The sequence below is a fragment of the Lepidochelys kempii genome, chromosome 8 (assembly GCF_965140265.1).
Source record: "Lepidochelys kempii isolate rLepKem1 chromosome 8, rLepKem1.hap2, whole genome shotgun sequence".
NCBI classification, from domain to species: domain Eukaryota; kingdom Metazoa; phylum Chordata; order Testudines; family Cheloniidae; genus Lepidochelys; species Lepidochelys kempii.
This window is the reverse complement of record NC_133263.1, coordinates 8602389-8628717: the sequence shown is the minus strand read 5'-3', so window position 1 is coordinate 8628717 and position 26329 is coordinate 8602389. Positions and strand designations below refer to the sequence as shown.

At 40.3% G+C, this 26329-nt stretch overlaps 1 protein-coding gene across 1 annotated transcript; it reads right to left on the bottom strand.

The window, feature by feature from the left end:
* Positions 1 to 77: 77 nt before the first annotated feature.
* Positions 78 to 25901, bottom strand: GFPT2 (glutamine-fructose-6-phosphate transaminase 2). Its single transcript, XM_073355414.1, has 19 exons — positions 25838 to 25901; positions 15811 to 15918; positions 14976 to 15074; positions 13907 to 14032; positions 12290 to 12348; positions 11673 to 11807; positions 10609 to 10670; positions 8126 to 8205; positions 7544 to 7661; positions 6936 to 7099; positions 6263 to 6358; positions 6039 to 6136; positions 5521 to 5641; positions 4971 to 5128; positions 4727 to 4841; positions 3886 to 4013; positions 2962 to 3129; positions 2371 to 2532; positions 78 to 1006 (listed from the first exon to the last, which is right to left on the bottom strand). The coding sequence occupies exons 1-19, from the start codon at positions 25842 to 25844 to the stop codon at positions 962 to 964; spliced, it is 2049 nt and encodes a 682-aa protein (XP_073211515.1). The 5' UTR covers positions 25845 to 25901; the 3' UTR covers positions 78 to 961.
* Positions 25902 to 26329: the final 428 nt, after the last annotated feature.

Genomic DNA, 26329 nt, shown 5'->3' with positions numbered 1-26329 from the left:
TACTGTATACTCATTTCTTTCATCACCAGTTTGGAATGGGCAGGAATCAGGTAAAAAGACTACACACACACGAAGAGTTTACATTCTCTATTTTCTTTAATTGCATAGGAATTTGATTGTACAATCTTTTAACAGAAGCATTGTAACCCACTTGAAAATACCCAGTTCCCTTATTTTGTTGCACAGTACATTCCATGCAGATGAAGTTGGGACTGCACATGAATCAAACTGTTGATCTGGTTTAGGTGAACTTTTAGTAGAATAAATCTGAAGTCTTAAGGAGTCTCTTTGGGAATTTTCAGCCACAGCAGAGGGGTGGGAAAAAGAGGATTAACAGAAATATTAGGTGCAGTGGAAAGTGTCCAGAAAAGCTAGGAGAAAAAAAGAAAGGTGAGGAAAGGAAACCCTCAAAGGCCACAGATTTCCAGTTCAAAGATAAAAAATTTTAGAAAGTGACTCTGTACACAAAATTAATAAATGTTAAATGCCCAGAATTTACATTCTGGGCATTACCAATGCTACAGATAAGCAACATAGGAAAAAAAATAATTTAAAAAGCTATACAATTGTACTTATAAATATTTAGTCTTTAAAACTAGTTAAGTAGTGTTGGCCAAAAATATTCACAGTTACTCTGACCAGAGCTGTATATATTATATATATTGCACAGTAGTAAAAAAGTTCATTCATTATACCTGTGTAAACAATTATTTTTCTCTTCTTCTTTGGCAATTTTTAGGATTTAGAGGAACAACATTTGCCAGAAGCAAAAGCACTTGGGTACAAGGCACATCAAAAGCTTTTAAAACAGCATTAAAAACAAAGTTAAAAACGGTACCATTAACTGGAAAGTTTTGGGGATCATTCCACTTAACATTATGGAACTATCAATTAAAAACAGGAGTAAAATTTAGAACTTCGTGGGGAAAAACAAAAAACCCACCACACTATTGTGGGTTGTTTATTCCACAGTCACAGATTTGGCCAGATTTCTTGGAAAGTCCACCTGGAATGAACAACAGATTTTCATTATATAGTAGTTAAAGCAATCTTCTACGTTTGTTGAATTAATTCAATTTGTGTGCACACATGCATGCAACAATGAATTCTGCCACCCATCTGTCCTAACACCAGTGAATTCACAAGAATATTAATTCAAAAAGTTTGAGATTTTAAATCCACAAAAAAGGTCAAAAGCTGCCTTATAATCCATCCCTCCTTGAATATATGGATTACTATGATACTGGGGTGGGAAAACTTTTTGGGCCGAGGGCCACATCTGGGTGGGGAAATTGCATGCAGGGCAAGGGGTTGGGGGTGCAGGAGGCAGTGTGCAGGAACAGGCTCAGGGCAAGGGATTGGGGCAGAGGAGGGGAGCAGGGTGTATGAGGGGGGCTCAGGGCAGGGGTGCAGGAGGGGTGCAGACTGTGGGAGGGAGCTCAGGACAGGGAGTTGGGATGCAGGAGGGGTGCGAGGTGCAGGCAGGGGGCTCAGGGCAGGTGGTTGGGGGCAGGAGAGGTTTGGGCACCAACCCAGCGCCACTTACCTAAAGTGGCTCTGGGGTGGCGGTGGCGTGCACCAGGGCCAGGGCAGGCTCCCTGCCTGCCTGCGCTGGCCGCACGCTGTGCCGCTCTGGTCCGAGAAGCGGCCAGTATCACGACCCTGCGCAGCCCTGGGATGGGACGCACAGGGCTTCACGCACTGCCCTTGCCACGCCTCCAGGTACCTCCCCGAAGCTCCCATTGGCCATGGTTCCCTGTTCCCAGCCAATGGGAGCTGTGGGGGGCAGTGCCTGGAGGCAAGGCCAATGCACTCAGCCCTCTGCCGCAGGACCGCAGGGACGTGGTGCCGGACGCTTCTAAGAGCGGTGCGGGGCCTGCGGCACCACGGGGGGCAGTCCTGCAGGCCGGATCCATACCTCTGAGGGGCCAGATCTGTCCCGTAGTTTGCCCACCCCTGCTATGATAAAACACCTTGTCATATAATAAAATTTAAGACAGGCATTGGAACAGACTCTCCAAGAATGGTCACCATTCAGAGGTCCATATTCTTAGTAAATTTTATGAAAGTGTATCACACATGCTCCTTGAATAAATTTCACTTAACCTGGAAGTATTTCCTGAAAATAAATTGCAGACTTCTGTCTAATGACAGATCATTTGCTCAATTTCACTCTAGAAAAATCGATTTTTTATACTCTAGTTAAAAGCAGCTTAAGTTAGAATTTCAGTACAAACCCCCTATCTTGACTAACAGCACAGTTATTCCCTTGTTAAAATACATTAAGTATTCCCCTCTCTTTAGGCTGGTTGGAGGAAGTTCACAAGCACGTTTCTCTAACTGCAGTACCTAAATATAGAAGACACTTACATCATATCCTCGAAGAACAGCCAGGTGGAATGAAAGCAGCTGTAGGGGAATAACACTCAAGACTCCTTGGAGACAGTCAACTGTGTGTGGGAGCTCAATAGTTTTGTATGCAAATTTTGAACTTTCAGTATCTTCTCTAGAAGACAGAATAATTGGGCGACCCTATAAATAAAATGTAATAATGAAGAGTGGTGACATACAACAACTTTTTTGGGGAGTATGTTGCTGGTTTCTGAAATACCTATAGTATATTTTGAAAGCATTACTCAAACATATGGAAAGAAAAATGTCAATGCAGGTTTATTTTATAGGAAACTAGGTGCTTGTTTACATGGTGGTATTTTTAATTTAATCTCGATTTTAACTTTAGCACCATATACAGCTTTATTATTATTCCAACTGCATTTTTACAAGTCACTCTTCACCACTGGTGTCAACTTTTAATGTTATATTATAATAGATGGTAAATGCATCTGATTTGATGATTAGACAAAACCACCATCACATTCTGTTTCTGAAGTGTGATCAGTAGTATCATATTTCAACATGCAGAACATCTCTCCATATGATAGTGCTCACTAGACAGCTTACCTGTCGAGCAATGACCTGTTGCAGTGCATTCTGGCACTTGGTGAAGCAGGGATCCTTCATAATTACCATGATAACAGGCATATGTTTATCTACAAGAGCCAGTGGTCCATGCTTTAATTCACCCGCCAGGATACCTTCGGAGTGCATGTACGTTATCTCCTTGATTTTCTAGAAAGCAAATGTCAGAGCATTAAGGGCAAAACAGGTAAGAACCTCAGAGAGCAAAAACAGATACAAACGTGAATGTTACCTTATTTCCATGTTTAAACAGCTAACAGGTTAATTCTAACATGCTCTTTTCAGAAATGGATTTATTTCATCTTAAGACAAACTAATTCCCAAACTTATTTTTGGCAAAATTATCTTAATTTCAGTTCTATAAAAGTGGTGTAGTCATTTCATGAGTTATGTCTGACAGAAATCAATGGGAGTCTTTGATTGGGGCAAAAAAATAGCCAGATGGGGTAGGAGTGACTAGGTATAGTCAAAGAAATTTGCAACACAGATTGAGACATGTTAAAAATGGCCAGAGTTACAGACAGTTCTCAGGTTTATATCTGAGAATCAGTCAAGTCTTCAGAGAATGGTGATCATTTCTGACCAGACATACTGTATCATCTGATAGTCCTAGTGAGAGAGGTTTACTGCGAAGATGGTGCAGCATAAAAGGTTCACACATTTTTTCTCCTTAGCCATATATGTTTTTTGGAATTTTTTAAAAATCACTATACATTATATTTGCCGGTATACAGTACATTTGCAGATGGAGCAAAAAAGCAATGGGAAGGGGAGTGAAAGAATTAAAAGTTGATCGCTGAAGTAACTGGTACAGTTAATTCTAATCCAAAAATGTAATTACAGGAAAAAGAAGAAAGCTATATTATATATGTAAATAGGACCTTACGTTTTCAAAAGCATACCCACCAATGCTCCTTCCAGGCAAGTTGCATAGTTATAGCCACGACCCATAACCAAGAGCGATCTCTGTTTGTACAATTCAAGGGCCAAGTCATGTATTTTCTCATCCAAAGACAAGACTTCTTTAATCATCTCTATCAGATAATATAACAAAAGAGAATGTAGCATGAATGCCATTATTCCATGTTTATTAGCTTGACAGTATTTCAATCTGTTTCAATGAAGCAGTAACAGTGGACTCAATTACAGGAATTTAAAAACTTATTTACAAAACTGCAAAGTTATGAAGGCTGGACAGAGACTACTGGATTCTAAAAGTTCCTATTTGATCTAGTTTCCACATGATCCATTTAGTATTTTTAAATATACTTTTATAATTCTCTCCGGAACTTGTTTTGTATAAGCTTGATTTATTTCAGCAATGATTTAAATTGAATAGTAAATACTCTAAATTACTTTAAAAGGAACCTATATCCGAAAAAACATTCACTATAATTTACATTAAGAGTAAGACATTTCTCGGTTTTCCAATTTATTTACTTGGTGTCCATTTATATGACAGCTCTGAGTATAAGTCACAGTTTTCAGACTTTTACAACTATCAGTTTTCCTTATTATGCATACCTTTCATGAAGCCATAGGAAAGAGAAACATTGTAAGTTGTAATGTGATTTTAAAAAGACAGGTAGCAGGAGGAAGGATTATACAGAGACAGATGTACTACTTAAAATCAAGTAAATATCACCACTTTACTTCAAAGAATTGTATTCCAGAATGAGGGAAAATCTCAGTGCACTAATAAGCTCTAATACTTGGAATAGTAAAAAAGTATGAACTTCAAATATACCAGGTAATGTTTGCAGCCCACTGATGATCTCCTGTCTCCTACTCTGCAAAGAAATTCTGTCTTCAGACATCATGAGGCCAAACATTACAAGAGAGATGAACTGGCTGGTGTAAGCCTATAGACAAAAACACAATGTTACTAGACTTGACTGCAAATGCAACCTAAATCTTAACTACCGATATATTAACATTTTGATGGGATTTCCCAGAGGAAAGGTATAAAAAGCCACAGTAAATAGAGTTACCTTTGTGCTTGCCACACCTATTTCAGGGCCTGCATTGATATGTACACCACAGTCAGTCTCCCTGGATATTGAGCTTCCCACAGTGTTTGTAATGCCAACTGTTAGAGCCCGACGATCCTTACAATACCGCAAGGCCATAAGCGTATCTGCAGTTTCACCTACAGAACAAGCAGTTTGACATTTAAATTTAAACACAGAACAGCAAGAGCACCGGGAAACTTTAAATCTGTCATACTCAAGGTTACTTCAGGCTCTAACCAATTGAATCCAGTTGTGCACAACAGAAAATGTTTGTAAACATGACTGAAAACATTTACACTGAAACCTCATTTCAGCATTATTCACAAGCTGTTTCTACTTTTGATTCATGCCACTGATTTGAAAAGCAAGATTTGCATCCAATAGAGAGTTCGGATACCTTTAATTATTCTCCTCCCTTGTTTTACTTCAAATTAAGACATTCAGACAGAAATAAGTTTTATTTATTGGATTTTTTATACTTTGCTACATGCCTCCATTCAGATAGGGATGAACGGTCAAGGCAACTCACCTGACTGACTTATAAAAAAGGACACATCATCCCTGAACACAGGCGTGTTTCTATCCAGGAAGTCACTAGCAAGTTCCACCATCACAGGCAGCTCTGTCAACTCTTCCAACACTTGTCGGGTCTATAGTCAGTAAGCACAGGACACTTTTTAATACTGCCATCCACATCAATACTTTATAGTTTAAGAGTGGGAGAGGGGAGACAAGGATGAGTATATTTACAAAACTTATTAAGATAAAGGTTTTATTTATTCCTGTTATAGAAGATAGGGCAGCTGTAATTACTGATCAGTTTCAATCAGTAGCATCAAGGAGCAGAAAGTTTAATTTCTGGTATGGTAGATCATAGTAAATCTGTGTTAAAACAAAAGTGTTTAACACTAAGTGTTAGGTGCAGAGGAAAGGGGAAAGAAAGCTACATATATTGTCAGACTCCCATACCAAGGGCTTAAGAAAGAAAGCCGTTCTCTAAACCACAAAGAGAAGTATTCCATCTATTTTAGAGCAGGTTGAACGTACAGCTACTGCAGCATGATAGCTGGTCCCACAGCCAATAATGATCAGTCGGCGGCATCTTCGGATTTCTTTCAAGTGGTCCTTCAGACCACCCAACAGAACTGTAGTCACCCCCAACAAAAAGAAAAAAGTATACTTCAGCAAGGGATTTTATTATTAAGCCAATGTGTTAAAAATGTTTGTTATAAGCCAACAAAAAACTTTAATAATTAAATATTCCAAGCTACCTGATTTGGTCTCAAAATTCACCCTGCCTCTCATGGTATTGACAACAGATTCTGGTTGTTCAAAGATTTCCTTCTGCATGAATGCACTGAAGTTACCTGTTTAGACGAACACAAAGGTTTCAGTTGTTTTTGTTATTTCAGTTATGGAGTCAACTTTTAGGATGACCTGTAGAAGCATGCTGGTTTGGATAAAGCGTTAATGTAACATCTCACCAGTTGTGCCTGGATGGAGATTTAGGGATAGAGCAGGGAAGAAGAGTAGGCTATTTGCTCCATTTAACGGGATTAGTTTTCCCTAAAAAGGACAATCTAATAACTGTGTTTTGGAGGAAGTTGTAAACAGAAATAGTTTCTTTGTAATCAAAGTTCTGATGTGTTGTGTTATAGCTTTGTCAGATCAGTCCAGGCTTATGAGTACTGAACACATTAAAAACTAAACAAAAAAACTACATAGGGCACAAATTTAATGTCATAATCTACAGGGGCAGGTAGTACCATGCACTCTCTATCCTCCCTTTGTTCAGATGTCCTGGGATTGCCAGCTTCCAGGAAGGACTTTAAAGTCATTATATGATCAGATGGCAATTTTCTTGGGGTATAAATCCCCCACACTCCAATATCAGGAAGACTATCCACCTTTGAATAGGCTATATTTGTAAATGTTCCAACTTACCTTTCATGATTTGCTGCAATTCCATCTGCAAAGTCTGGATTGCTCGAGAGGGGTCATCACTAGCCGAACGTTTTAGCCGATGGATAGAAAGTTTCCCATCAGCCACTGCTGCAATGTCATCATCTTCTAGGAAAATTACTCTGTTGGTGTGTTCAATGATAGCACTACAGAAAGACAGGCCAACAGAGAAGAGACAGATTTATATTTGGAACAGTATTTCAGCGGGCAGCAGAAGTAGGATTCAAAAACAAAGCTACCCTCCATTCTAGCTACACATACATTGCTGGTAGTTGTGGCTTAAACTCGCTTTGACTACTTGCATTAGATATATTTTACATCAGAGGCAGAAAGGCTAGAGATTGGCAAGCATCACTAGCATACAGCTCAAAAACTGGTGGTGGTCTATTAAAAGCTCTTTCCTACCTATGGTACAAGTTTTCCCATCCTTATCAAATAAGTAGACTAGTTTCCAGTTGGGCTTCCCAAATCTCCATGATAGAACAGCCTACCTCCAAATCACAAAAAAGCAGCAGAGAACCAACAGATAAGGTGTCAAAAACTGACTGTCACTGCTACAGGGCAAACCAAAAAATACAAGAGCTCGTTACCTTGCATCAGAAGCGAAGAAAAATTCTACTGCTTTATCTCCAATAGCATGAAGGCAGGTAGAACTATCCAGTCTTTTCATTTGGGTCTTGCATATGTTCTTCACATTCTCAATGTTGCCTAGTGATTAAATAAAATCAGACACGTCCAACATATAGACCAATCTGAAATGCAGAACCCAACCAGTTTGAAATAGGTTGTGAACTACACAACTCAAGATATCACAAAAAAGCAATGATCACCATTTCTAAGAGGAAACCTGCATTTCTTAGAATTTTGAGTTGAATACTCTAAATGTGTAATGTAGGACCATGCATTTTGTTCAGACTACCTGGTAGCAAGGAGATACACTGCATTTAAGTAACCCCACTCTCAAATGGACATTAAACAGTAATACAAAATTGGGTATTTTCAGGTAAGAACTCACTTTGAGCATCTTTTGATTGTTTTAAAGTACAGAAGTTAACCTCTTCTCTTCGAAAGGACTTAATGTGACTTAAAATTAATTTATGTTTAAAAGAAAATCCTGCTCTGTATTTGTTACATATCTTGAAAAACAAACAGATAAGCTAGTTATAACTTACATGTCCTATACAAGATAGGAATCTGTTCAGTGGAAAGCTTGTATTTGCTGCGAACTCCAATGAGCAGAGGACTCCCTCGCCTGTGAATGCAACAATGAGCAAGTTAGCTAGAAAATCCTTTATACAGAGTAGGTTCACTGATTAAACAGACATCTGCAGAGTTGAAAGGCCATACCCCTTCCTATTCCATAGGGAGGCAGATGTTCCAACCCCACTCTTGTGGCATGATATATTGGGAATAATTCAACTGTAACCCAGTTTCCCCACCTACAACCACCCCTCTTATGGGAAGGCATGTTATAACCTTAGATGGTTACATCCCCAGGCTGCCAGTGCAGCAGCTATGGCTGCTGCTGGTGCAGTATCTCATGCCTAGGGCTTGCTCTGCCCTACAGGTCCCGCCCCCCACCCTCCTTCCTGCAGCTGCTGAGTGCCAAGCGCTGCTGGAAAGGGAGATTGCCCTCAGTATATCATCTAGGCTGCTCTCCTCCACAGCACATACGGAAATGTATATGAGTGAATCTTTAAAGCAGTAGTCGGATCCCTTTATACTACACACTTAAAAAAACTCTTCTTTTCTACATACAAAGTTACTGCTGTCTCATTTCAGAGGCAGAGAAGTGTAAACCCAATAATCACTGTATAACTAGGGATTTGTTTTGCCTTTCTTCCTCTCAAACTCAGGACCCTAATTACTGTGCCTATGGACTTGTGTGATGTTAGGAGGCAAGGCAAAATTCTATCACTTTTTTGAGCCAGATGGCTCATACACCACATTAAGTCACTAGAATATGCTTTAAACCAGTCAATTTTTTTTAACTTCAATTAAAAAGAGTCAGCATACAGATCCACAAGGTTTAAAGAGCTGTTCTCAAATTAAAAACAACTACGTTGAGTTCCTCATAATTTTAAAAATTCCCTACATATTACTGTGAACACCCAGTTTCAGAGAACACTAAAATAAGGAATTCAGATAAACACTGGCATGGAAAATTCTGCTTGCCATCACAGTTATAGGATTTTGCTTATGTGTTCCAAAACATAGAGGAGACTTTTACATTAGTTTTTTCATCTCCATGCCTATAGCAAAAGGAATGCCACTGCTTCTGTTGACTACATAGCTGTACTGTAAAAAGCCGTCTGAGACAAGTGAGGTAACAGTTGTGTAAAACATGAATTACCATCTTGTAAATTGCTTGCCTTTGCTTTTTCCTGAAAGTTGCTTTTCCACTCAGAAATAGCAGAGTTTGTAAACACTATCATGAGTTTTGTCTCTTGGACTAGAGCTAGAGATCAGTGTTTGTGTAACATTTTAGCTCAATGGCTTCTAGCCAGCTTGAATGAATATATTATTCACAGTATTTCTTCAGAATGAAGGAAGAGTGCACAAGCCCTTTCTCCTTTTTGGGTCTGTTATAAACAGTAAAGCAAGTATACCCATTAAAAGCACTTTGGATACAGAAGGTAAACGGAGCTTTTCAAATGACACTCTACAGCAGTGATGGGCAACCTGCGGCCCATCAGGGTAATCTGATTGCGGGCTGCAAAACATTTTGCTGATATTGACCGTCCGTAGGCATGGCCCCCCACAGCTCCCAGTGGCTGTGGTTCACCGTTCCTGGCCAATGGAATCTGTGGGAAGCGGCGGACAGCACGTCCCTGCGGCCCCTTGCTTCCTGCAGCTCCCATTGGCCAGGAATGGTAAACTGCAGCCACTGGGAGCTGTGGGGGGCCATGCCTGCGAACGGTCAACGTCAGCAAAATGTCTCGCAGCCCGCAATCAGATTACCCTGATGGGCCGCAGGTGGCCCACCGACCACAGGTGGCCCACCACTGTTCTACAGCATACCTAGGAAATTCCACACCTATAGCCCTTCCTATGTGGTGTGTCTGCCTTAGTAAGTTCTTCTCTTGATACAATATATCAATTCCCTATAAAATAACCGAGTTACGTGCATCAAGAATAAGTCTGGTTTGTCAAGTTCTGATGGCTTTTCAGTTGTGTTTACAAAATGCTAATTCACGTTTTACACAATTATTACCTCAACAATCAAGGCTGCCTTTATAACAGAGACTTTCAAAATGAAACTCATGAAACAATTTAATCCTTTAGAATTCTGTAGTTTTAGAAAGTATGAATAGTTCATGATCTCTAAAATCGATTATATTTAATGGTCAATTAAAGAAGTGTTCAGAGGGAATTTGAGTTGCAGTTTGCAACCATTATCTATCTCAGCTCAAGAACATACAGGATGTTATGTACAGATGCAGTATTTTCATCATAATATTAGTCAAGTTTCCTTATTTCATTTTTTTCTAACTCTGTTTTCAAATTGCGTTTGGTTGAACGCTTATAGTTACTTAGAAAATAAAATGGCTAAATACGGAAATGATTGTTCCCATATTTTACTGATCAGAGATTTTATATTACAGACCACCACGAATGAAGAAAATGGGTTTTTAAAAAATGGATTTTTGCTAACCTGGTGGCAACAGCTTCACCTGGGTAATGGATGCTCTTGAAAACCAATGCAAAAGCACCTTCCTGGAAACCATACAAACAAATGATTAAAAAAGGGAAAATCCCCCCCCAAAAGTTACATGAATGAGTCACATTCTGCACTAATCTGGGCCCCTCTCTTCCTGAGGAGCCTCTTGGGTCTAGCTCATTAGGTTATCTGGAGTCTTTTCCTGAAGTCCGATTGCCCCCTTGAAAGGGTCGGCCAGGAAGTAATGGAATAAATGCAAGGCAGACAAACATGCACTCTACAAACTGCCAGAAAGATTAGAAAAAGAGAACTCTCCCTCTCCTCCCACCCCAAGCCAGACACACAAAAGACTGCCAATTCTCTTCATGAGCAACTTTAAGAGTCAATGAAAACTGACAGCTGTAGATTTTCAGTAAGATTTAGAAATGTAATACAAATTTGTTATGCATTACAGGATGTACATGGGATGATTCCCAAGTTTGTAGGCCAAAGTTCAGGTCCTACTACTTCTTAGTTTCCTTACTGTCAAGTGCAAGTATGGGGCTCCAAGACACCACACTCAGAAGCAGCCTTTTATAAGAATGTTTGTTAGAGACCTTTGAAGTTGAAAAGTACCATACTGTGCAAGAGCAAACTCCTGCCCCATGTTACCAAGACTATCTCCAGACTCTCACATACAGGGACAATATAAAATAGGCGGGGTGCAGAACTGCTCAAAAGCAAAATCTGCAGAAGGGGTGGGCAGTCTATGCAGATGGATTCACCAGTCCCCTAACTAGCTCTGTGTTTTAAACATAAAGCAGTCTAGCAAAAAGCAGCAACACGCCCCTTACTGCTTTAAAATACTGCTAACGAAGTTTGAGATTTACCAAGTTTTTCAAGCTTCCAATGTTTTAATCTAATTACTTGCTCTATAAAAACCACTAAAAAGTTTTTTAAAAAGTTATTTGCAGCATCTTTTAATTAATTCTGTGGGATTCAATAAATTCATGAAGAATATTCGAATAGCACCATAAGCAGTCCCCCTTCACACAGAAAGATGGAATTTCCACACTTACCAGTTGTTGAATAACTCTCTCTACCAAGGCTGAAAAGCTGATATCTTCAGTCTCTCTGTTATCATACATGTATTTGACCAGCTTTGGGATGGTTTCAGTGTCAGTTTCAGATTCAAACTCATAGCCTTTGGTCTCCTGCAATGTTATATATTGAAGGCAAGGTAAGTGTTTTCTTCCTCAGACAGGAACTCAACAAGTGCCTTTAACTGGTGTGTCTCACCAGAAAGATACATATTTCAAACAGAGGATCACATTGGGCTGGTATATATTTATCACTGAACGAAGTGTAAGGATATAACAAAACAGAATAGCATTATTTTCAAAGGAATATTTAGATGAGAGACTTTAGGTAACTATAACAGTGCAGGGTAGAACATGAGCAACAATGTGCGAAGAGGTTTGCAGACAATACCAGTCATGCCATGTAAAGGGCCAGAAATGCACTGCATTGTATCTGTTCCTGGGTGTCCTTATTAGGCAGCTTCCATTATAATACAGTTTTTAAATGAAATACTGCATGCACATTGTAATTCGCATTATGCAGATGCCAGGAGACATGTGTACGTGTTTGCTTGTATTTTCTAGTTTTATAATTATTCAAGTTGTCATAAACGTACCAGAAATTTCCTCAGGTCCTTATAGTTTGTGATGATTCCATTATGGATAACTACAAACTCTGAAGGGAAGATTCAAATTAAAAAACGAATGTGAAACTCCATACACACAAAATTAAAGTCAGAAGCTTAAAGCCACAAAATACATTAGTTACTTCCAGAGCTTTAAGATCAAGATTTATCGCGGAACCCACAGAGTGAACTACAAAATCCTAGGAGTTCTGTTTTTTAAAATACAACCTCATAGGACTTACGTATCAAGATAGTTATACAGCCCTCACCACCACAGTAGTACTGAAGCACTTCCCAGAATAGAAACTGTAAATCTCTTTTCCCCCCTCTTCCCAGCCAGCCAATGGGAGAAACAGCTTGATTGGTTTATAAGGGGAAGAGAAGAGTGTGATCTTCTTTTTCAAAAAGAAGTCTGTTGCCCTCTTTAAAGAGATCACACTCAATTTCTGAGATTAAATATTGCAACTAGATATTAATATTAACAGTAATCTTTATTAACTTTAGTTTATTATAGACAGTGTTTTGTTAGATATTAACAATTATGTTAAATAGAATATATGAATTTAGCCAGATCGAGCAATGATTAAACCCCTTGTAAACCAATTAAAAATTCACCACCCAAAAATCATTACATTTGTAAGAGACAACAGGCCATTCGGAAACTGTAGTCTCAATCAAAGAATGTGTTAGTGCAGCTGGACACTTCAAACAATAAAACAGCTAAGTTTCATTGTTTGGATAGAAGTTTTCAAATAGGGTAACTCCATTTTCACTCCTGGGGGTGACTGACAGTAAGGGAAGATTTAAAAATAAAGAAATTTCTTTAAAAATAAAAACTATTATGAGCCAAATTTTCAAAAGAATTCAGTTCCCACAATAAGTAGCAAGGTTTTTAAACAGAGATTAGTATGCTGGGGGCTGAGTACTTTTGAACATTTGGCCCATCAACACAGCTACCACCTCTTGCAAAGGTGGATTAACTATGCTAAGGGAAGATGCTCTCCCCACTGGTGTAGCAGCATCTCCACTGAAGTGCTAGGGCAATGCAGCTGTGCCTGTGGAGTGTTTTAAGTGTAGATCTGCCCTTAGAATTTCTAGCCAATCAGGATTCAGACATAATAGATTGCTCAAACTTCATTACGAAAATTTCTAAGCATTTTACAGCCCCCAACAGGCTAAATTCATCCTCAATCTAATCCCTTCGAAATGCAATTACACCAACGATGACTTTGACGCGATAAGATGTATTTCTATATTGTGTCCGAGTAGATGGCTAGTTGTACTGAAAATTTTGATACACACAAATATTTATTGGTAGAACAATTTATACCCTTAGTGATTTAATTGCACTTGTTTCTCAAGCATGACACAAATTTCACTTAAGACTATTAGATGCAGGGATGTTTTATTTGAGCAATTACTGCTTTGCCAAATTCAGAAAAATCCACAAAATTGTTCGCTGAAATTTCTGTTTGACAAGGTAACTGAGTTCAGACTATCTGAAATTTACACACATAAATCAGTTTTACAGTAATCCACTGTATTCTGAAGTCTTTGGTGACATTTCAAATTCAAATAGGATTCCAGATTGGTACAGAGAATACCTACCATTCCTTTTATCTGATCTCTGAGGGTGACTATTCACTGCATTGGGCACTCCATGGGTTGCCCAGCGAGTGTGAGCAATTCCAAAATGTGTTTCAAAATCTGCCTTTAAGTCCATGCCATCTTGTTCTATAGAGAGGGAAATCAGTTCACTAACAGCTTTAAATTGAATCTTAAAATCACACAAACCGCAAGATTAACAGAATTTGGTCCCCCAACGTTTTTACATTTCAGTAGATTAAAAAGCAGTTAGAAGATGGCAAAAAAACCTTAAGTATTTACTTTCATGACACTAAACTTTGGGTGGTTCAAGTTATTGTGATTTGCTTTATTTGCTAATGCTGAACCATTTTCAACCAATTCTAACAGTTATGCACGAAGCCAAAAGTTCACATTACTATAAGATACAATGCAGATATATTGAAACGTGACTTCTGCTTTTCATAGATGGAAGTGGAACATGGACAGAACCCGGTCATCAGCAGGAGGGATCAAACCAGGGACCTCTGGAGCTTAGTGCATGAGCCTCTAATGCCTGAGCTAAAGGTCAACTGGCTGTTAGCTAGAGCAATCAGTGTCTCTCTCTCCAACTCTCTCTCAGTGGTGTCAACCCCACTAGATGGGGCAGAACTCCACACCCAGAGGGTGTGTGGGTTACAGAAGCGTTCTATAAAACTGATGCTGTGAAGACAGCCAGTTGCTTTAGTGCTAATAAGAGCTTCTGTTGTACAACAGTCCATGTTCTGCCATTCCTGCTGCAGAATGTCCATTAAGTATATGACTGCTTGCAAGAGGAAGCTCATATTTCAAGGAGCATGGTAGCCACCCAAAAATGAAGAGTGGACTGAGGCTTCCATCACTTTAACAAGAAGAATGCTGCTTTACACTTGGAGCATGAAGACGGATTTACTTTGTGACAGCCAGTGTGGCTGATCACAGACCACTCACTCCAATCTAATGCCTGTTATACAATGCAGCGATCAGCGGTAATGTTTTCACACGAGTGAGGTCTAAGGTGATATCTGCATACCAGCAATACATACAAAGCCAACATACGAATTTTTAAACTTACTGTGTAACTCCTCATCTAGTGCCTTCACTTTTCCTCTTTTCTTGATTAGTCTGATGTACCTTTCTTTATCTTCGTTATTATTTCCATCAATGGCAACACCTAGAATTCAGAAGACCTATCTGTGAGTGTCAGTTACTTAAGAAATGAATTTAACTAGATGATCATGATGTTCCCTTCTAGCCTTAAAGTCTGAGTCTATAAGAAATGTCCAACCTGAGATGAGACTGACATGCACATGCAAAGGCATGGCTCTACTTCAAAATTAGCCTCCAAAGAGAAACTCTTGAAGTCTATTACTGGACTCCTGTAGATTAGATTAGGGCAATTCCTGTCTCCCCAGTTCAGGCAAAATTCCCACTGAAGTCAACAGGACTTTTGCCTAAGTAAGGACCCCCAGCTAGATTTTGCCTAGTGACATTAAAAAGTTATATGTCATTTTAATAAGCCTCCTTGATTCCCGCCCCCCCTCCAACAAGACACATGCTACCCCAACCCAAAAAAAGCCCCAAACCCAACCCTATAGTGTGTAGACAGTGTTCCCTTATCCTGTTTGCTTTGATTACATGATCTACACCTCAATTATAGGTGAACACCTGGTTAAATCAAGTGTTCAGCCCTTGAAGTCCTAAGGAAAGTTGAAGATGAGATTAATAGTCAAGATAAATTATTTTGATCCTCTCCTGGCAATGGTATAAAATTAGCTTGAGAGAATACTGTGCAAATCAAGATGCTGAGTTCTGATTAAAAGTATTAGCCATATTATCTTAAATTTAAAGGTAAGCAGTTAGCATCATCCTGTTTACAAATGCTCACATGTACAAGTAAATTTAGATACCTGCAGAGTCATAGCCTCTGTATTCTAATCTCTGTAGCCCTTTTATCAGGGTCTCAAATATCTGCTTCCGAGTCTGAGGTACTCTGTAGTTCAGATAAGCAAAGATTCCTGTAAAACAAGGAGAGAGGAAGGGAGACAGAACAGAAAGCAAATATTTAGTTTGAATCCCTTCAGAAATTGATTTAAAATCCTTTATGGAATTCAAAACATTTATTTATTGGTAAGATTAAACAAACAAACCAACCAACCACGCATTTCCCAATAAAGTCTATATTTGGTACAGTCATTCCCAGTGGGCTTTAAAATGGGAAGAGAAATTTATCCAACCATTTTAAATGCTGCAAACCAAATACAGTGTTCATGTTCATTAAACAAGTGCACCAGTTCTAAGCAATGCTTAGCCTTTCATTCTCATCACAGTCATATCCAATTAGGAGCAGCAGCGAACATCAAAAGCTGAAAAAAGAGTCTTCCCAACACTTCATGATGATTGCAGCTGAAAATGAGAGTATTGTGATCAACTTCATATCTATAACTAAGACATCTGAATACTAAGGTACAACAAAAGGTGACATTAGTAATCAAAGTCAGGGCCCAAAATGCTTAAATAGGATAGATACTTTGAGTAGTTATCTATTTTTGAAAAGTTTCTACTTTATATGGTGTTCAATGGTCATTTTAGCAGGGGGAGAGAAGAGAAAACTAGGGAAGCAAATACAAAGGAAAGAAAAGACATCGAAAAGGAAGGACAAAAAAGTGAGGGGACAAAAGGACACCCCCCCGAAGTTCTCCCTCAACATAACCGGCTTGTCACCCGACTCTACGAAGAGTTATTAGTCCCATTTGTCATCCCACATGCTTCAGGGCTCTGGGTTACTCCGTTGAATTCTTTCCTAGGTGTCTGGCTGGTAGGTCTTGATGACATGCTCAGGGTCTAACTGATCACCATATTTGGGGTCAGGAGGAAATTTTCCCGCAGGTCAGATTGGCAGACACTCTAGGGGATTTTCACCTTCCGCTGCAGCTGTGCAGTATGGGTCACTTGCTGCTTGAAACTAGAGTCAATGATGGCTTCTCTGTAACTTGAAGTCTTTAAATCACAATTGGAGAATATCAGTAACTCAGCCAGAGGTTATGGGTCTATTACAGGAGTGGGTGGGTGAAGTGCTGTGGTGAGCAATATGCAGGAAGTCAGATTAGATGATCATGACGGACCCTTCTGACCTTAACGTCTATGAGGTCATCTTGTTCAGAGAGCAATCTGCTGTAGAAAAGAACTGAACACTCTGCTCCATAAACAGAAAGACAGAATGAGAAGAAAGTGCACAAGCTGGAATCTCTTTTCTTGAATGGGAGGGAAAGAAGAACAGGGGAATGGGACACCACTAAGACAGGAAGGAATTCTTGATGTGTCAGGTCATTTTCTGAAGGCTGAGGTGAAGCAGAGTAATAGCATAATGAGACTGAAGGATAACTGATCACTGATCACTTTAGAGGGTGCAACTATATTCAGTTTTTGGTGTGTGTGTACACGCAGGGGGGGGGGGTTGTTTGTTTTTTTAAGGAGACCTGCAAGCAAAAGACAAAACATGTATTCTTGTGACCATTTTTGTTCTAATGGTAGCCTGGAAGGTTTTGCTGTTAAAAAATGCCTTTAACATTATAAATTAGCTCCTGTCTAGTCCAGAAAACCATATCCAGACGAGAGAACTAGTGAAAGTGACATCACAGAGCTAAAGGAGTAAAAGTTGAGCTATTAAGAGACAGTTAAACTTGAAAGTATTGTTTTTATTAACAAATACAGAGCTGCAATGACTAATTAACATTTTGAATACAAGAAGCATTTGTTAATACCTTCACTCCATCAATTAAAGATATTGAGAACTCAACATCATAATTTACATATCCCAGTGGTCCTCCAAAAGCAAGGAAGTTGTAGTGAAGATATTATAGTTGAACATCTAGGGACAAATTCATTGTTGGTGTAAATCCAGCAATTTCAAAGAATTTCTACCACAGATATTACAATTAGCCTGATAGCTTTTTAATCTCACATAAACTATTGTGCTCATTAGACTGATCCAGAATAGCATATCCTCAGTAGAACAGTTCTGCACTACAGAATAGAAATCCCTCTGTTTAGTCTCTCTCACCAACAGAAGTTGGTCCAATAAAAGATATTACCTCACCCATCTTCTCTCTAATATCCTGGGACCAACACAGCAACAACAGCACTGCATATATCTGTTTAGCCTAGGCATTTCTAATATGCTCATCATATTAATATCCGGGTGGCAGTATGTGCAGAGAACATTGACACATTAGATGCTTTTAAAAAAATTTAACTGAACACATTGAAAGTGTTATTCTTAAATGGATTTCTTGGAAGTAATGTCTACAGTTTATTACATATAAAGGCTCCTTAGACTGCGGATTTTTGGACAGCTTTTTCAGACACCCAGTTCCAGTTGTTTGGTGCATGCCATCAGCCTCAAGAGCAGAATTTTTAAATACAGATTTCTTAATATCATTCCAAAACATTGTTACATGCCTCCCTTTTCAGCTCCAACCCTTCTTTCTATGCCAGATTTCACAACGTCTTTAAAGACACCTCAGGCATGTATGTTCAGTGTGGCGTCTTCGTGACTATGCAGAGCTCCAGGAAAAGCTTCCTTTGGGACGGCCTTTACAATGCTACCAGTGTGCTGTAATTGTTAAAGGCTCCTTGTTTCTAGGAAACTCTAGCTATGTTTCTACATATGTCAACTCAGAGGTTCAGAAGCCACTAGAGGCCATTACGCTGAAAGTGATAGCTGCACCTGGGTTGCCAAGGAATATATTACAAACTCTTTGGGTATAGGGAAATAATTCATTCTCAAAACCAAACCTCTCCAGTATTTTTTTGTGTTTCATAATTTATTCACTCATGTACTTTCTTCCCTGAACAGATCATCCTTTTGGCTGGATTTAAAGAGGAGTTGAGCAACATGCAATTAGACCTCACTTCATCGGATGCATACCGTGGAAACTGCAGCAGACTTTATATATACACAGAGAATATGAAACAATACCTCCTCCCACCCCCACTGTCCTGCTGGTAATAGCTTATCTAAAGTGATCATCAGGTGGGCCATTTCCAGCACAAATCCAGGTTTTCTCCCCCTCCACACAGATTCACTCTCCTGCTGGTGATAGCCCATCACTGATGATCACTTTAGATAAGCTATTACCAGCAGTACAGTGGGGTGGGAGGAGGTATTGTTTCATATTCTCTGTGTATATATAAAGTCTGCTGCAGTTTCCACGGTATGCATCCGATGAAGTGAGCTGTAGCTCACGAAAGCTTATGCTCAAATAAATTGGTTAGTCTCTAAGGTGCCACAAGTCCTCCTTTTCTTTTTGCGAATACAGACTAACACGGCTGTTACTCTGAAACATGCAATTAGACCAACATTTTAGTAAAGTGTTTTCTGAAAAGCTCGCATCCACTGGAAGCTGAACCAAATTACAGGTTTGACAAATATTTTTACTTGATATAAAGGAGACTTGTGAAACTGATCCCTCTGAAAACCATTAAAAAGTGTTAGCTAGAGGCAATTTCCAACAGAACTTGTAATAAAAAAGGCTAACACATTTTAGCTTAAGTATTATACCAAAAAAATCAAGTAAAGCCATTGAAAGTGATGGTCTCACCTCACTAGCACAATTTAAAAAAAAAAAATGAAGTGTTGTCCTTGAATATAAATCTGGGGTACAAGATAGAATTGGATATTTTATATCTAACTGCTAATGTTCAAAGTCATTCTTTTGTCTTTTGCTACAGTATTGTCCTTTGACCACAATACCATGTTGTAACTGCATCACACAGAAGATGAAGCCAGTTATAAACTGTAGTAATGACTGTAATTATCTGGTTTGATCAAGTTACTTGTAGCTGATTGTCTATTCCAGTGCAAAATGGCTTCTGTACAAACAAAACACCAAAATACTGCTCAGAAGTTTAAGAAAGAGCAGAGTTAATCTTTGCTTGAGGCCTCTCCTTAAACCCCCATCAAGAGTCTGCAGTTCTGGCTTTCTCTGGCAGACTGCATGTCATGTGTTAGAAAAAGGATTCTGAGAATTTTCTATTGAAAAACTTCACAAGAATGCTTGTAATTGCAAGATTCCACCAAGATGGGAGCAGCCTATGCTCTGAATTTGACCGAAAGTAAAGGCACTTCCCCGCCCCAAGAGATTAAAGTCCACGTTCAATAGTTGGAGCGAGTGCGTTGTTGGTGCCAGAAACTTAGCTCTGAGAGAAGAAAGTGAAATTCACTTTTAGATGGACTAGAGCTTATTTTACACTTAAAATAGCCAGTCTGCTTAAAAGAGTCAACACTTTTTACATTGCATCCTCATAGGATCGAAACATCACTTTTAAATGTGACAGATGTGGCAGAGACTCTCTCTCCTGAGTGGGTCTCTTCAGCCACATTTGCAGATGCCATAAAAACAAGCTCAGTAAATTTTTTTACCTCTCAGTGGCACCTACCCGTGGTCTCTCGAGACTGACAGATGCCTACTACTACTCTTCCTCCCTTATTTTCATGCAACAACATTGCCATTTACGTAAATGGCAATTCTGGCCAAAATTTTCCAGATTAGTCACCTGAAAAGGGTACTTAGGTTTCTATGTAGATAAATTTAGGTACTTAAATTTAAGGAACCGACATTGCAAACCTTTGGCTTGTATGTACTACCTAACCCCACCCCACACATACACAAAATCAGAGATTAGACAAGAAGGTACCACAGTGAATATTTCCAGATTTACATCATTGGAGGAGACAATAAACCTTAAGGGACTATTAATACTTTTTACAAATCTTAAAATATCTGCTGACTGTAGAGAGAATATTGAAAGTGTTCAGGTTTCACAGAGCAGCTTCAACATGCCATGTATGTGTTAAGGGGTACGTGACAGTTAATGGGGTCATACATGTTATCCTGGGCATTTTACAGATGCCTCACATCCAGAACAAGGATTCCCTGTCCTCTTCCCCCCTCCCATGGCATTTTGGGACTGAAGTTCCATTGTAAAAATTAAAAAATGTTATATTACTGAAGACATCTGGTCCACAAATGCTGGTGGTGGCAGAAGGCGGAGTGCAATTAAATCACATCATTCTCACGATACGTGACTGGTTACTCCCCTTGCTATTTCATACTGAGTCAGTTACCCCACCCCTAAATTAGAAATGTTACTAAACTGCGTTAGCAGGATTAACTCCCTTATTTCCTCAATCAATAAAGCCTGCATACCTTCGGATTAAGTCACTTCCAGTCTCTCAGTTGAATGTTTCTGACATGTCTGTTTACCTAGGGTTGTCTCTCACCTAGGTTGCTTTGTTGTTGTTTGTTTTAATTAAGGTACCTTTTAAGTTTGTTTTGATGAAAGCAACTTAAAAGTAAGTAGATGTTCGAACATCTCCTTGGACATTTTCAAAAAGACAAAGCACTGATTTCTGCTTCAGAGCATAAAAGTAAGGGAGACTCAGTAAAACTCAATTTGAGCCCAAATCTCACACCAAGAACCTTTTTAAAGTTTCATTCAAGTACAGGTAAGTAGCACACTTTTCCTTGTCCCTCAATGGACTCCTCACCTTTACCAAATTCCTCACAAATTTTGAGGAGCCTCTCTACATTAAAAAAAGTTTTCAAAAAAAAAAAAATTCCCTCTGTTGCTAAACTGCACTGCATTAGCAGCATTGAGAGCCCTAGTGTATACAGGCTGCTATCACTTTTTAAAGCATCATAGAATCTAGTTTCAGAGTAGCAGCCATGTTAGTCTGTATCCACAAAAACTAAGGAGTACTTGTGGCACCTTAGAGACGAACCAATTTATTAGAGCATAAGCTTCCGTGGGCTACAGCTCACTTCATCGGATGCATAGAATGGAACATATAGTAAGATAGATATACATATGCACAGAGGAGGTGGAAGTTGCCATACAAACTGTAAGAGGCTAATGATAATACCTCATCTTAATTAGCCTCTTACAATTTGTATGGCAACTTCCACCTTCTCTGTACGTGTGTGTATATATGTATACACACACACACACACCTTCTTACTATATGTTCCATTCTATGCATCCGATGAAGTGGGCTGTAGCCCATGAAAGCTTATGCTCTAATAAATGTATTAGTCTCTAAGGTGCCACAAGTCCTCCTGTTCTTTTTATAGAATCTAGTCACATTCAAAGCCAGCCTAATCAACAATCTTAAAGGTCTTGCTTTCAGTAGGAAAGCAAAGGTTTGCTGTAGCATAGACATGGCCTTGGCTAATTCAATAGCTACAACAGCACAAAAAGAAAAGGAGGACTTGTGGCACCTTGGAGACTAACCAATTTATTTGAACATTTATTTGAACATAAGCTTTCGTGAGCTTCTCACGAAAGCTTATGTTCAAATAAATGTTCAAATAAATTGGTTAGTCTCTAAGGTGCCACAAGTCCTCCTTTTCTTTTTGCGAATACAGACTAACACGGCTGTTACTCTACAACAGCACAGTAGCTCTGTGGAGTTGACACTTCTTACATTGATGGAAGAGGTTTTTCTGTTGATGTAGTTATCCACCTCTCTGAGAAGTGGCCTAGGCCGATGGCAGAATTCTACTGAGTCATGTGAAAACTACTACAAACTGTCTTATCACTAGGATTTTAACTAGGGCTGTCAATTAATTGCAGTTTACTCACGCGATTTAACTAAAAAAAAATTAATTGCAATTAATCACACTGTTAAACAATAGAATACCTATTGAAATTTATTAAATTTTTTGGATTTTTTTCTACATTTTCAAATATATTTGTATTAAAAACACAGAATACAAAGTGTACACTGCTCACTTTATATTATTTTTATTACAAATATTTGCACTGTAAAAATGATAAACAAAAGCAATAGTATTTTTAATTCACCTCTTAGAAGTACTGCAGTGCAATCTCTTTATCATGAAAGAGAAACTTAAAAAAACAAAATCTACATTTTTGTTTGCGTGCAGTTATGTAACACAACAAAGTAAAACTTCCAAGCCTACTAGTCCACTCAGTCCTACTTCTTGTTTAGTCAATCGCTAAGACAAACAAGTTTCAGAGTAGCAGCTGTGTTAGTCTGTATCCACAAAAAGAAAAGGAGTACTTGTGGCACCTTAGAGACTAACAAATTTATTTGAGCATAAGCTTTCGTGAGGTACAGCTCACTTCATCGGATTGTTTACATTTATGGGAGATTCTGCTGCCTTCTTCTTATTTACCATGTCACCTGAAAGTGAGAAAAGGCGTTCACATGGCACTTTTGTAGGCAGCATTGCAAAGTAGTTACATGCCAGATATGCTAAACATTCATATGCCCCTTCATGCTTTGGCCAGCATTCTAGAGGACATGCTTCCATGCTGATGTTGCCCGCTAAAAAAATAATGCGGTAATTAAATTTGTGACTGAACTCCTTGGGGGAGAACTGTATGTCTCATGTTCTGTTTTCCCTGCATTTCATGTTATAGCAGTCTCGGATGATGAGCCACCACATGTTCGTTTTAAGAATACTTTCACAGATTTGACAAAATGCAAAGAAGGTACCAATGTGAGATTTTTAAGGATAGCTACAGCACTTGACCTAAAGTTTAAGAATCTGAAGTGCCTTCCAAAAGAGGGATGAGCTGCGGAGCATGCTTTCTGAATTCTTAAAAGAGCAACACTCCGATGTGGAAACTATAGAACCCAAACCACCAAAAAAGAAAAATCAACCTTCTGCTGGTGGCAACTGACTCACATAACAAAAATCAACATGCGTCGGTCCACACTGCTATGTGTTGTTATTGAGCAGAACCCATCATCAGCACGGACGCATGTCCTCTGGAATGGTGGTTGAAGCATGAAGGGACATGTGAATCTTTACCACATCTGGCTCACAAATATCTTGCAATACCTGCTACAACAGTGCCATGCGAACGCCTATTCTCACTTTCAGGTGATATTGTAAACAAGAAGCAGGCAGCATTATCTCCTGCAAATTGTAACCAAATTTGTTTGTCTGAGCGATTGGCTTAAGTAGAACTGAGTGGACTCTTAGGCTCTAAAGTTTTACATTGTTTTGTTTTTGAATGCAGGTTGTTGGGTTTTTTTTACATAATTCTACATTTCTAAATTCAACTTTCATGATAAAGAGGTTGCACTACAGTACTTGTATTAAGTGAATTGAAAAATACTTTTGTTTTTTACAGTGCAAATATTTGTAATCAAAAATAAATAAAGTGAGCACTGTACACTTTGTATTCTGTCTTGTATTTGAATTCAATATATTTGAAAATTTAGACATCAAAAATATTTAAATAATGGTATTCTATTATTGTTTAACAGCACAATTAATCACAATTAATTTTTTTTAATCGCTTGACAGCCCTAATTTTAACTCAAGTGAAGAACACACTTTTTCCCCTAGGGAAGACACAGCCAAGTGTCAAGAGGAGACATTTGGACCTAGAGCAGTAGTTTTCACCTTTTCATTTGCAGACCCCTAAAAAATTTCAAATGGAGGTGAAGACCCCTTTGTAAATCTTAGACATGGTCTGCAGACCCCCAGAGTTAGCAGGCCAAAGGCTGAAAAAACCACTGATCTAGAGCAAAGATTAATAGTGGAGCCACCCAGTAACCCAAAAACAGAGAACCACTGAAGTGGACCACCTGAAGCCTGTTGTGATGAAAGATGTTTGGGGGCAAGCCAGCAAGATGGAGTTTGGGGGAGGACAATCAAACAGAAAGATACGACTGGTCCAAAAGGGAGTTAAGGATGGGAAGCATTACCTATGACAAGCACAAATGGTTAAAAGCCAGTTACACCCTCCCAGATCTATGGTTTACCAACCCCACAAAACAGATGCATCAAGAGCAGAATTCTAAAAAATAAAGAAGCCCAGAGAGAACAGTTGTGGATCAAGCCTGGATTTTCTGTATTTTTAAATAACTAGAACTCCTATTCACACTGTAGCAGGGGTTCTGGCTAATTTTAATGCTATTAAAAATAAAAAAAAGACAGGATGAGTGAGGAAATATCTTTTCTCAGACCAGCTTCGGGCAGTGAAAGAGACAAGCTGTTGAGCTCTACAGGGTTCTTCTTTGGGTCTATAAATAAATAAATTGGTTAGTCTCTAAGGTGCCACAAGTACTCCTTTTCTTTTTGTGAATACAGACTAACACGGCTGTTACTCTGAAAACTGTTCTTTGGGTCTGCGGATCGCCAAAGCTGGTCTCGTCCACTAACAGGAGCTGGTCCAATAACCGATATTCCCTCAGGCACCTGGTCTCCTGGACCAACGCAACAACCCTGCAAATTAACAATAAAGTCACTCCTGTCCCAGCAGTTGCTTGCTCCCCTGCTGTCTCCCAGGAGAAGATGTAATTAGCCCCCCCACACACAGAGTTTGTAATAGGATTACAGATAGGCTTTGTCCTCACTCCCATTTGGGGTGGCCACCAAGGACCTTGTAGCCGGCTCCCCGGCTCCGGATGGGGGGGCAAAAACATTCACCTAGCTTGCCCCCGCACCGTAGCATTCTCCATGAAAGCAACAAGCTTTGGGGGTCGAGGGGCGAACACATGGGACTGCTGCCACCTCTGGCTCCAGCTCAGCTGGAGGGAGAAGGGGCGGTGCCAGGCTGGGTGCGAACGGGGAGGTGCGGAGGGCAGAGAAAAGCATCCGCTAGTCCCCTTGCTGGGGTGCTAGTCCCCTTGCTGGGCTGGAAAGGAGGTGCCCCCTTGGCCCCCCGGTTCAGGGGCTTTCCGCCTTCTGGGGGCCTTGAGGCCAGGGGGTGGGGGGCTCCCGCGAACGTCGGGGCCCCTGGCAGGATGGAAGGAGATGCCCCCCCCCCGTGTTTTCCGGCTTCGGAAGAAAAGCGGGGGGCGAGGGCTCCCTGCAAAGGGGGCGAGGGGGTCCCACGCCAGGCCAGAGGAGGGGAGGGAGAAGCCGGGAGCCAGGCGAGCCCGTCACTCACCGCACATGGTCCCAGCGCACCGTAACCCTCGTCCCGGGGAGGCGAGCCCGGCTGGAGCCGCGGCCCCCGCTCTTATAGCGCCGCCGGGCGGGCTCCCTCCCTGCTCATTGGCTGCGGGCAGGGCGGGGGGCTGGTCCCGGGGCCAGCGCGGGCTGCGGACGCGGGACTGTCGGGCGGGGCCGGGGGCGGGGGTCGTGCCAGGGGTACGGCGGAGCTCGCACGGCGCCTGCCCGGGCTGTGCCCACCCGGGATCCCACCCTGCGAGCAGCGGGCGCGGTGGGGACTCGCTCGGGGTCTGGAGACAGGAGAACGGGCGCCCGCTGCCCCCGGCTCCTCTTCCAACCCCGCCGGCCGCCCGGCTGGTGGCGGAGTCTTGGTGGAAAGGGGGTGGGAGAGAGGGACTCCCGGGCCTCTCCGGGGTTACCGAAAGCAGGACAAAGCCCTGTCTTGTCTAGAGCCCACAGGGACAGGACCAACCCCGCGCAGCCCCTG

What these genes read in the sequence shown, in the direction of transcription:
- GFPT2 (XM_073355414.1), bottom strand. An exon ending in AGAGAGTTATTCAACAACTG is followed by an intron (nt 10,671 to 11,672) that starts GTAAGTGTGGAA and finishes TATGGTTTCCAG; the next exon opens with GAAGGTGCTTTTGCATTGGT. An exon ending in CTGTTCTTCGAGGATATGAT is followed by an intron (nt 1,007 to 2,370) that starts GTAAGTGTCTTC and finishes TGTTCATTCCAG; the next exon opens with GTGGACTTTCCAAGAAATCT.